The sequence below is a fragment of the Ptiloglossa arizonensis genome, chromosome 9 (assembly GCF_051014685.1).
Source record: "Ptiloglossa arizonensis isolate GNS036 chromosome 9, iyPtiAriz1_principal, whole genome shotgun sequence".
Taxonomy (NCBI): Eukaryota; Metazoa; Arthropoda; class Insecta; order Hymenoptera; family Colletidae; genus Ptiloglossa; species Ptiloglossa arizonensis.
The window spans coordinates 3,456,684-3,469,420 of NC_135056.1; the positions used below are offsets into that span (position 1 = coordinate 3,456,684).

The following is a 12,737-nucleotide window of genomic DNA, read 5'->3' on the forward strand; positions in this document are numbered from 1 at the left end:
AGAAATGTATATTTGATAAAAGGAAGAAGAAAAAGGAGTGAGAAAGATTGAAGAGGGAGTTCAAAGAAGGTATGGAAGGTGCTAAATAAATATAGGAAGAGAAGAGAAAGGACAGGAGAGAGAATAACAGCGAAGCAATGCAAAAATTATTTCATGGAGCTGCTGAGCGGAGTGGAAGAGAGAGTGGTGTAAGGAACAGTAGAAGAAGTAAAAGTAATTGGAAAGATAAAGGATGGCAAAGTAGTGGGAATAGACGAAGTACCAGGAGAAGTCTGGAAAAAGATTCCATGGTGATATTTATACAATATAAAAATGATACTAAGATTAAGTTATTTTAAATTAACTTCTATAAAATTGATTTGTTGTTTTACTGCATGAAATGATATGTAGTAGATCATTGTATTCGTTTCGTTAAATGCTGCTATATTATGAATAAAAAAAATACAGGATCCAATTTTTAAAAAATTAACGTAACCTTGATACTACTCCCACCACTATATTTAAAAAAAGTAATTTATTCCAACTAATATCCCCTTCGATACTAAACAACTTTTGGAAAAGCATTTTCTTAATAACTTTTATCCCTCATGAGATATTTTACCGATTAAACACTCTGTCTATAAATGTCTTTTTAAAATCAAGTCTTATCTAGTGTTACCGGTATTATTTTTAGTTTCAGGCTACTATAAACATGATAATCCTAATACAATACCTCGCGCTTAGAAACAAGGACACCTCCTCATCCAGTTGATAGTGTGTTGAGGATGCAATTCTTTAAATCATTTGATCAATTCTGTTTTGTTACAGACTCAAATAGCAAGATTAAAAGAAAATTTGGAAAAACTGCAAATCGAATCAGCATTACTGAGAACGAAGGAACAGACTGCTCAGGACACTGCAAGAAGATTGCAAAGATCGTTACGTGAAGGAAGAGAAGAAGCTAATGCAGCACTATCGCGTGAACAAGAAGCTACACGTGCTCGCCGTGAATTGGAAAAATCTCTTGCGGCTACAGAAGCAGAGACCAAAGTTGCCAGAGATGATCTCAGATTAGCGCTTCAAAGAATCGACGATTTGCAAAGCGCTATTCAGGGTGAACTTGATTTGGATTGTAGCGAAGAAGCAACGACCGAAAACAGCGATAGGTAATATTTCAGTTTAGATGCAAAGTGTCTACGACCTGCACAAACTGTATTATCGGTTAAGACCAAATGTATAGTTTGATAATAATAATATAATACTTTGTTATTAGCCAAGGCTAAAGCCGTGGATTATTGTTGAATTTTTAGGAGTTTTGTTAGTAACGAGAAATTAGAGTGAGTGGACAAACCGGTACTTGGCTAACATCGCGATGCACTAAGATTGTTAGTAAGCCTCGTAACTTTTACTAACCCAATATACTTCGAGCGATAAAAGTATATTGGTGTGGATTCTTTTAAGTTCTCGTTAATCTTAACTATCCAAAAGAAAAGCTTTCTTAAAACAAATTTAACTCGTACTAGAGATAAAATATAGAAGAATAGAGAAGAGAGAAATATTAGATTGTCACTTTGTTTGTATCTAGAAAGCTACAGAATAGTTATAGTTAAGAAAATAAGTTGAGAAATTACAGGCAGTTTCATATGAAATGTGTTGCATAAGTAAATCTTGTAGACCTTGCAGAATTTTTTAATTTTCAATGTTTTTTTAAAGAAAATCAAAATCAAATAGTAATATGATATAGTTTAATACTTTATAAAAAAACTAATTTATGAAACTGAAATCGACACTTAAATAACAATAAATAAAAAATTACATAATTTACAATAATCACGTACATATACTTTGCTCTCTGACCTACATAATCCATATGTGTCTACATCCGACATAAGAAACACTGAACAGTTCACCCTTAGTGGCCTTTGTTGTCTCTTTTTAACTTTTTTCTTAGCATCTGAAGTGGTGATTGTTTACGTAACCAATTCGACATACGAGTTCATAAAAAACAACAGTAACAACATTAATAAATAATTAATTGGTGATCTATTGTTCTTAAAAAACTTCATAAATGCAATGATTCATGGAATTATAGTTGGTCAACTTACTCATATTGCTTATTATTTGCATAAATACTATATACTAAGACTTCACTTAAACCACTGAAGTTCCCTTTTAAATGCTCCAAATGCTCCAACGTGAGAAGGCATCATTATCATTCCTCAGATCCTCATCATTAATTTCGCTTATTATTTTAACTTAATGGACATAATATTTGAAGCAATTCCATTACATCATTGTTATCGCAATTATCACATCCTGGTATTCTACGCAATGTAGCGGCTTTTTTCAAAATCCTCTTTCTATTATTTTTTCTTGTTCATTAATTTTTTCAGATTCATTCAATAAATGTTTTCTTCAAGCTTTTCTCAATATTTTCAATATTATAACAGCATTTTTAATGCTGTACCACATATTCGCTACCACGCAACAATAATATAACATTTCTGTTACTTTCTTAGCAGTATTACAATGAAATGTAAATAAAAATTTACAAACCAAATTTTTTCTGTATAGTTATTTGTTTGAACCATAAAATAACTTCTTGGTTTAGATCACGGCATAAGTGAAGTCGCTTTAGATAAAAAATACATTACATTTGTAAATTTATCTTTTCGTTACGAATTTCACATGTATTCGTAGAATACGATCTAGCTTTATCCATCAGCAAGAATGTTTTTTTATGACCATTTTTTAATTGACATTTAATCACTGATATAAAAATATTCTCAAACCATTGAGAGAAAATGTTACTATTCATCCCAGCATTTGTCTAATTTTCATATACAATTGACATTGGACTCGTATTCGCATTTTTAAAACAAATCGGATGGATTTTTATATTTTTTCCAATGATCAGAATTAGAAATTGATGACGTACAGTAACATTCACACAAAGAACTGCAGTAATGCGATTCTTAATAACTTTGCGATCAAGTGCTAATCATTCGCAAAAAAAATTAAAGTTTTTTGCGGTAGTGTCCAATTTATACCAGTTTCGTTAGCATTGTATACCTTATATTCATCGCTTAAATTTATTAAAGTCTAAATTTGTTAAAGGTTTCTGTAGCGGTACTATCTGTTGAACGTTTTTCTCCGCAGGTATCCAGTTGTGCGACATCGTGACGTGCTTTGAATATTGTTAAACAATCATTACCTGTTTTAACATTTGTGTCTTCTTTCATTCGACTCTAGAGCTTTCTCACGTTTAATAGGTTCAGATATTAGTATGCCTTCATTTCCTCGTTGAAGAAACCATTATAATGCAACTTTATCAACACTTACTTTTTACATTCGTTAATTACTTTCCTACCAGTATCAGCATCTGAAGAATGTATATACTGCATATAGTTTTCAATACCAAGTTGTTGGTTTTTAATATCTGCGATTGCAGTGTTTTCGACGCCATGTATTCTCGTTAACTTTATTGCCCTAATACTTAAAGCTACACGTTTTCGATTAGTTATACCGTGCGGTATCTGTACGGTATAGTTTATTTAGCTTCGTACTAAATTGCTATGATTACAATTTGTTCACTTTTAAAAACACAGTATATATATACAAGAGTATATGTAAGAAAGCATTCGTCAGTACGAAACGCTGTTCTTATAACAGAATATTTGAATAATTTTATAAAATACTCGGATATTGGGGTATTCGGACAATGGGGGTAGATACGGTAAACTCTTTTGTAATTCAAAAAACATTGAATTCGACAAGATCAGGAAACCAGATCAAAGAATAATATTCACTCGATGGTCATTACATCCATAGGTCAATTTAACTCTTTTGTTCCAGTGTACGGATAGGTGTCCATTTTATATACAGTATTCAAGTGATTGTACTGCGAATGCAATATAAGGTATCGAGAATGGACTAAAGTCAGTGTTAAGATCTACAGCTCGTTATTTGAATAGTGACTAAAGTCGGTGTCAGGAACCCTTAATCTGCCTTATACCGCTCCTTGACAAACTTGCATAATTTGATCTTGTCCTTTTTCAAAGTCATTAAGTTTAAATCAAATGATGCTACTTATGAAACTTTTTTGTCGAAAAACTCTTGTGTATTAACGGAACAATACAGCTCTACACAGGAGCAACGTTATGAAAGCTTAATTTAATCAATAATGTATACAATTATTAAAAAAGCCTAGCCCAATAAAAAACTCATGGGCTATACTAGTACGTTATATTTACGTAAACAATTCGCAATATGAATAAGTTGACCAACTGAAAAAACACAATTTTCGTCGCCTTACAGAGTCTTGAACACGCATTGTACCAAAAATTAATAATTTCCACGAAGGACCGCATTTATGATATCATTAACAACAAATGATCATTGTTTAATTGTGAAATCAATGTTGTCTCCGTTATTTATTATGAACTGCTTAATAAAACTCATAAATTTTGAATTGTGAAATATTGTTTAATAAATATTCCTTTCATAGAAATAGTCATATAATTTTGCCACGGTATGAAAACCGACTTTTATTAATAACAACCACTAAAGAGTAAGCTCAAACTTATTTTTTGGAGCATTAAAATACTTGGAAATATCAGTTTATAAGAAAAGAATAATTTTTGATAACATATTGAAACTCTCAAAATTGGGAGTGGTCATATATAGGTTTATCGTGCAGTGTATGTTTTATTTTTACCAATAAATTTTTTAATGTGGTAGAAATATGAGACTGTTACATATGATTGTTTCGTATTGCAATGAACTATTTACTTTTTACCATTATATTACACTCACAGTACATTATACTGTTAAGACTGAAATTATTACAAAACCTTACCTCATGTGTTCCTTTTAAAACTGCCAAGTATACAGTCGTAAATTCCAAATCAATATAAACGTATAACAACTTCACTTTGCGGCGCTAGAAACAAACATCCGTTAAGTAGCATATTTTCAACGATAATGATCAATATTGTAGGAATACGTGTGTGCCACTTTAGTTTTGACACACTGAGATATGCGGGGATTATCCAGGAGTGTATTATGTGGCTTAGCAATAATCTAACATACTTCATAGTTAAGAGAATGCTTAACACAAAATAGGAACCTGATCTTACAGCGTTTCACTATTTAGAGAAAAAAGACTCAAAATGAGCTCCTTTGCTCATCACGATTGCTAATATTAGACTCGAAAATTTGAAAGAAAACGTTTTTCCCCCTACTGGGGTTTGCTCTACGATGGTAGTAATCTAATCTAAATAAAAACCAACTCCAAAGACAACCACTTATTTATTAAAACTTTATTGGCAGTAATGATTGCACAATGTTTGACAAATATTTTGTTACTAGATGAGAAATACTCTGAAAACGCTGTCTTCAAACAGAACAGATCATTATAGACATTACAAAGAATCATAAAAGTTGTTATGTTTAAGTGAAAATTTAAGCATAAGTTACTTAAATATACTATATATCTGACCCGAGATTGCAATTACCAAACAATATTCATGCAAAAGTTGTTTGACTTGAAGGTGCACATTATGTGGTGTAAATAGTTTCTATATAGTTGAAATAGTGCGAGAAATTTTTAGGTCAAGTTGATTTTTTTATATCGAGCTAAGTAATTTTTTATTCATGGGATAGCGTTTGTTGAGACAAATTCAATCCTAGTAAACGTAATAATAGAAAAGTCAGCTTCACATGAATAGTCGGTCAAGCTAAATTCTACGATACGTGATTATACTATCTACTCCTATCAGACCGATTAAATTTTTGATCAAATGTTCCTGATATGGAAAGAATGTCAATACCGTAGCAAATATGAAAATTATAAATTAGTCTAAAAGGCATAAATAGTAGATTTTAATTTTTACTTAGCGCTATTTAACTTGTAATGACAAAAAATGTTTAATAATGTTTCTAAATACCTTATCTTTCAAAACCTCCACCAATGTCCACCACTGTTAAGAAACATGTTTATAACTTTTATAAAAATTGTTTTATGACACCTTTTAATATCTTCATCTGGTTTGTCATGTCCAATTGATTTATCGTGAAAATTATCATTAATCTAATTCTAAACTGGTGCAGCGTAGTGAACAAGGGCTCCGTCACGTTGGAACCAATGTGTCTATTTAAAAATTAAGATCTCTCTGAAAAAAATAAAATGTGATTATTTGTCGATTATATATCCAGCACTATACCAAATTGTTGGTATTAGTTATTGTTTTCTTAAATTCAATGAAAATTAATACTTTACCAACATCTTTGGAGTTATTTGACCGCCATCTTGTTTTTTACGAATTTTCCTGCAGGATTGTATGAAATAAATAGTTTTCCAGACACTCATCAAAAATTTCGCCGACTTATGCACACGAATCAGTTACACACGTAAAAGTAAATAATGAAATATTAAAAGATGTCGAAACATAATTTTTTAAAAAACTATATACAAGCATGAATTATTAACATTGGTGGACATTTTGAAGAATAAGGTACATGAAAATATGATTAGTCAATTTTTGTTATTACAAATTAAATAATGCTAAATAAAAATTAAAATCGATCATTAATATCACTTAAAATAATTCATAACTTCTTATATTTGTTACTGTATTAGTATCATTTCCATATAAGGAAAATCTGGTCAAAAATTGAATCGGTCTAATATGATCTGATAGTTGATCTGACTTCTCTGTTGTATTGGGCACTAGGATTAAATTTGTCTCCACAAACGCTGTCACATTATAAATAAAAAAATATGTAGTTCCATTTAAAAATATTAACCATCGTTCCACCTATACAAAAACTATTTATACTATATAACGTGCTCTTTTAAGGCAAACAACTTTTCTACAAACATTTTTTTGGCAACTTCAATTCAGCGAAAGATATTTCATCGATCTCACTTAAACGTAACACTATATAAACTAGATCGGACAAAAATATAACATACTCTAAAAAAAAGTAATAATTTATTCACATGTATTATGCAACAAAGAAATCATTATAGTATCTTTTCCGATGTATGTCGGTCATTCATTACACCTTTAGGTGCGACTAATGCTTGTACAGAATTAAAGTATCTTTTACACGCCTAACTCCGTATAAGTATTTGTCAGACGATAAATGTGATAGTTTTTGAAGGTGTAGATAAGTTATAAATTGCAAAATAATATTATTTATTCCTAATATATATCGAAAATAAGATTTGAAAAACATTTTCATGTATCATACGTCAAAAAATATTAAAAATTGAAGTCGTTATTGTTATTCCAACAAACTTCTACACTCCGCGCATGTCTCCACAGTGAAAATTCTGCAATCGATAAAAATTATTGGAAACAATAAAACGTAACTTTTTCGTATCACGAGAGCATTTTACAATTTCCTTTTTTTTTTTGTTTATTGGAAATCGTATATTAATAGTTCAAAGCTTATTTTTTGTGAAAGTAATTGTTCGTTTTAGTATAAATAATAAAGAGAATTAAATATTTAAAAAGCCACTCATAATACGATGTGGAATGTTATAAATAGTATTTCTATTAAATTTCAAGTCAATTGGTTAAGTTCTTTTGTAATTGCAATGTTTCGAGAAAAACGCATATAAACTTTTACAATATAAATCTGTCGATTGTCCCGTTTACATTAACGAGCTATAATTTTATTAACATTTTATGAAGCAACACTTCCAGCGCGGGATTGTACCCAATTAGTACATTGTTGGCAGAACCTTTTTGACTAATGGAATATAATAAAATGTATTAGTATGTATCCACAAACAAAATGGTACCATTATACTGTGATAATGTTGATTAAACAGTAATGTACGACAATGTTACTGTTAATATTAATCAATTCAGCAGTGAATTTCAGTATGGGACCAATTACATATTATTGTTACAATATCAAATTAGGAATTTATGGAAAAGAAATTTCAAATTTTTGAGTCCTATATTTTCTGAAGCAAATCATACAAGCGATGATTTGGCCTACTGTCAGAATAAAAACGTTCGACAAACAACCAGAGACAAGCATAAAATAAACTTCCTGTGCGTACGTGTCACTTTTTATTGTACACATTTTCACTTGCATTGAGATCGAATAAACAGGCAGGTCATTGCAAAAATATTTTTGCACAAAAGATAAAGCATTCTTTTCTATTAAATGTTACACGTAAAGTGGCACATTTTCCACTTTCTAAATAAGTCTCATGCTGTTCAAAAGCTTCTGTTTTAACTAATTTTGCCATTTTTTTACGAAAGAATGCCTTTCTCGTCTCAAAAAATATGATAAAATTTCATTTCGATATCGACACATTTCTCGATTCGTAATTGAGTTATTTCCCAAATCAATCTAATATCTAACACTATTGTAATAGTTTGATTGTTACTAACAGAAAGTGTAAGACACAAAATCGCTCAAAGTGCGTCAGTATCATTTTGTTTAAGCAAATTCATCTAGTATTTTATACGTATAATATTTCAGAATTTGAAAAATATAAGGCGCTGCGTGTTGGTGTTCCATCGCAAACCAATTCTCAATTTTATTTTATAAACTATTCATTTTGTAATGTGTCGATTGTTTACGATTATATGCAGAATTAGATAGGAAAAATGTAAATATAATTAATTAATATGTCGTTCTGCGAACTTGTAAAAATGCAACTGAACTAAATCAATATCGGTTATCAATAAGAGGCGCCAATCATATTGCTCTTTTAAATGTAATACGCCTGGTACACTAACAATTTTAGTACATTACACGTAATTTTGTTAGAAGATGTAACACTGTCATTTTATCCCGCACTCTAAGAATGTACTAACAACTTATAAAATTATGCAATACGTCGCATTACTCTTCTTATCTCTTTCCTTTTGTTTTTCCTCATGGAACATACTTTCGATGCGATAGAGTTTTGGTTTCAATGCCGACGAAACAACTAATATGAAACTATGTAACAACGTTTATGTAATAATTCGTTTTCTTAATGGCGCATCTTATTTACATAAGTTTCATTTTTGCTTGTTTCTAGTGATTGATCCGAATCGGTGTTGGATCTCGAGTCCGATGAGAGCAAGAACGAAGAACCAACTAATGTACGCATAGCCGAGGAACTCCTTAATAAGTCATTATTTATCAATGCGTCGATCAACAATTAACACGTTCACTCTCACCATAAACAAAAACGGGTGTCACTCGCACGTCCCAGAAAGTCATAAGCTTCTTAAGTCAAAGCTGTCTTGACTCGTATGTATATGGCTCAGGGACTCTTGAGTAAAAACCGTCCTGACAAAGGATAGTGAACATATTAAGTTAAAAAGTGACAAGGGGGCGAGTTAAAATAAACAATGAAAATGTTATAAATAAATATGCTAGTTCAGGATAGACAAACATAGTTTCTCATTGATAATATCGTCACCATTGAGGATCGATATCAAAGTATTATTTTCGCAATAGTAAATCAAAATATGAAATATGAAAATCAAAGTACGAACTGTGTATAATTTACCGAAGCCTGAGATTATTAATACGAAATTTTTAAATACAAACAGAAGCATCGAGCAGTCATCAACATTTTGTATAAATCCTCGAATGATTTCACTTGAAGCCCTTTAGCTTATAACGATAACAAAGTTTGTAGGTGCTAATTATAATTTGCAGGCAACGTCAATATCATGGCTTTTGGTATTTTGCTTTTCAATATGCGTTTTGGTGCTGCTTTGCCCAACAGTAGTTTTCGTCGACAATGTCATTATCCCAGTCACCTTCCAAAAGAAATCGAACTTCTGAATGCTGTAACGTCGAAGCGAACACATTTATGCGTTCAGTAACCAACATCGTTGACTTTCCAATAACGTTGTTTAATTGCGTCAAGTTTATGTATACAACGTAAACGGAAACGAAATACCGCCTTACTTCTTCATAAAAAAGTGAAAAACACGATTCTTAACACGTTGCTACCCAGCCAAGTATTTCGGTTACTCTTTACAATTTACATTACAAAGTGCGATCCACGACTCAATTCTTCAGTTTCTTATAAGGACACACGTGTAACTTATTGCTTTGTAAAATGCAGATATCTTATTTAATTATTTCAGTTGTCCCTTTCTTTTCCCAAATCCTATCGAATTTATTACATAATTCGTAATGTTAGAAATTAACGAATAATAAATATAAGATTAAGAAGTTAAAAATAACAAATAATTTTGACAAAATGGAAGAAACGGTTTAATAATTCGCTTCATTCTGTTTTCAATATAAAAATGTTGTGTAAAAATAAATCGAACATGTTATACAAAGTTATTTGTACGAGTCCTTTTTCGGAAAAACGAGTTTAAATATTCGTCGAATACGGATACGTTTAATTAACAAGAAATATTTGCGAACTATTTGATCCGATTTTAAATTAAAGGAAGGTACCATTCTGACGGTTAAAAAAAAAGTCGAATTTTTGTTTTATTTTCTTAAAATAAATAAAAAAGATTTTTCAAGGAAAGGAAAATGGTCCAGAATTAACGGTCTCCGGCGATGAAACTTAGAAAAGACAAGGATTTTCTTCAGTCTTTGGAGTTTCTACTCTTACTGGGCATTACAATGAAGAAGTGGTTGATTTTGTCAAATCTGCTCACTGTAAAAGCTATAAAATTTGAGAAAAAAGTATCTTTAACGCCTGAATATATTTGAAAAAAGACTCGTGTAAAAAGTGTTCTGTCAACCATAAAGGATCGTCAGGGAACATGGAAGTTAACGCTATAAAGGAAATGTTTGCAAGTTCACAAAAAAAGTATTCTGTAATGTACACGAACTACGTAAAATATGGTAACAACAAGACGTGTAAGCTATAGTTGATATTAAACCTTATGGAGACGAATTAAGTCGGAAGAAAAAGTGCATAGACTATGTGCAAAAAGGAATGGGAATTCGGTCGTAAAATGTAAAGAAAATGAATAATCGTTTGGAAAGTAAAGAAAAATTGACAGATAAATTGATAAACAAATTAATGGTATATTATGACCTTGATATTAGAAGAAATTCCTATTGTAAGGAGGCAATGAGGAAAGTAATACGATCTACTTTTTTCATAAAGTCTTAACGGATAAAAATCTTCAGCACTAAATATGTATTCCAGCACATTTTCCTAGAGTTCTTGGCGAATGATAAAATCAGTGGAAGCTTTAGAATATTATGTACACAAAAATTCCGTACTATAAATTATTCAAAATGCGATTCGTCAAATTTATGAGGACCACAACTTGAACGAACTGTTAAAACAATTTGAAGATTGTTTCACACAAAATAACTTTAACGACGACTACAGCAACATTTTATTAATAATGCAATTAATGAATTTAACGATCGGAACAATTACCCATAACTACTGCTGAACAATGGACAAGTGACATGTAAAACTGCTATATGATGGAAAAGAACTCCTTATTGTTAGAGCAAGTCAAAAAGAGACAGTAACGGTTTTTGCGAGGCAAAAGGATCACTATATGGACCTGAAATAGCTACCTGAAGGTAACGTTAAAAAAGTCTTACCTTATCAGAGAGCAAAAATATCTTAAAAGTTCTTTTGCAATTTTCTTAACACATTTTTCAATTTGATCGTCAAATAATCTTCAGCACTACATATTCAATTTGCTTAAAAGAGTAGAGATATTTTGCATAAAATATTCTATAACATAGCGTAAGATTTTGCTGTTACCTCAATTATTTAATTTTTTTATAAGCGTTTGAAATTAGTCTTTAGGAGTAAAAACAACTGCTTTTTCTTCAAACTGTGATCATTTCCACAATTATCAACATTATGTAATAATTACCGAGAACATTACATTTCAGATAATAATTTATAGTTTATGAATCAATAACATTTTTTTATTTCAGACCTTCCTTGCCAACTGTGACGATCAGCAATCAATTTTCTACTAGAAGAAGTTTTGAGAACAACGAATAACTTCACCATTTGTTAAAATTATTATTCAACAAAAAATGGAATAATAAAGCTGAAATTTACCATTTATATTTTCCAAAAAATACTAAACTTTTCATACAACCCTTACCTATCAAAACGTTCCCTAACATTACTTAATCTTTGACGTCTCAAGGTGGTGTCCCCCTAAACAAACACGGTCCATTCGGTGAGCTTGAATGGGATTCCCTACGAAGCGGCGGCCATCTTGTTCGAGCTTTCCCCGCTAGATCAACTCATAAGTTCGCATGCGATTTATTACAACCGCTACGAGTCCCACGAGTAGGGGGAAGTCTTGCAGAATCTGACTGTTTTGCGGTCATACGAATTACAATCAAACTTATACCCTGTGTGCATAGCTAATACACTTGTGCGTACCCAAAGACTACGCCCCCAACGATAAACTAATGGGGATGGAGAGGTGTTGGATCAACAAATTGTTAATAAAATGTGAACCAGATTAAAATATAACTTTTAACTATAATTTTGCGAATTGTACAAAGTCTTGTGATCTGAATGTTACAAAGTTATGATACAATCTCAATCTGGCTTAGACGGTTACGCCGTGACGAAGACCCTGAGGTCGGAGTTACAATTTCTTTAAAGAAAATTGAGGTGTCATTGATCTCGACTTTACCCTGTCCGTTCTCGAAATATTCTAAGAAACGATTGCATTTAAAATAATGAGAACCTTAAGGCTGACTAGAATCCATTACATTGGGTAGAGAATTCCATTAGATGTACATTCAGCATAAATATGTAG

At 31.2% G+C, this 12,737-nt stretch overlaps 1 protein-coding gene across 3 annotated transcripts in view; it reads left to right on the forward strand.

The window, feature by feature from the left end:
• Positions 1–10,094, forward strand: part of LOC143151497 (unconventional myosin-XVIIIa) — a 209,444-nt gene extending 199,350 nt beyond the window's left edge. For all 3 annotated transcript variants that reach the window (XM_076320673.1, XM_076320675.1, XM_076320674.1), the window contains 2 exons: positions 808–1,145; positions 9,035–10,094. In XM_076320673.1, the coding sequence (XP_076176788.1) occupies positions 808–1,145; positions 9,035–9,041 (345 nt within the window). In that variant the 3' untranslated portion in view covers positions 9,042–10,094. The remainder of the gene's footprint in view (positions 1–807; positions 1,146–9,034) is intronic.
• The last annotated feature ends 2,643 nt before the right edge of the window (positions 10,095–12,737 follow it).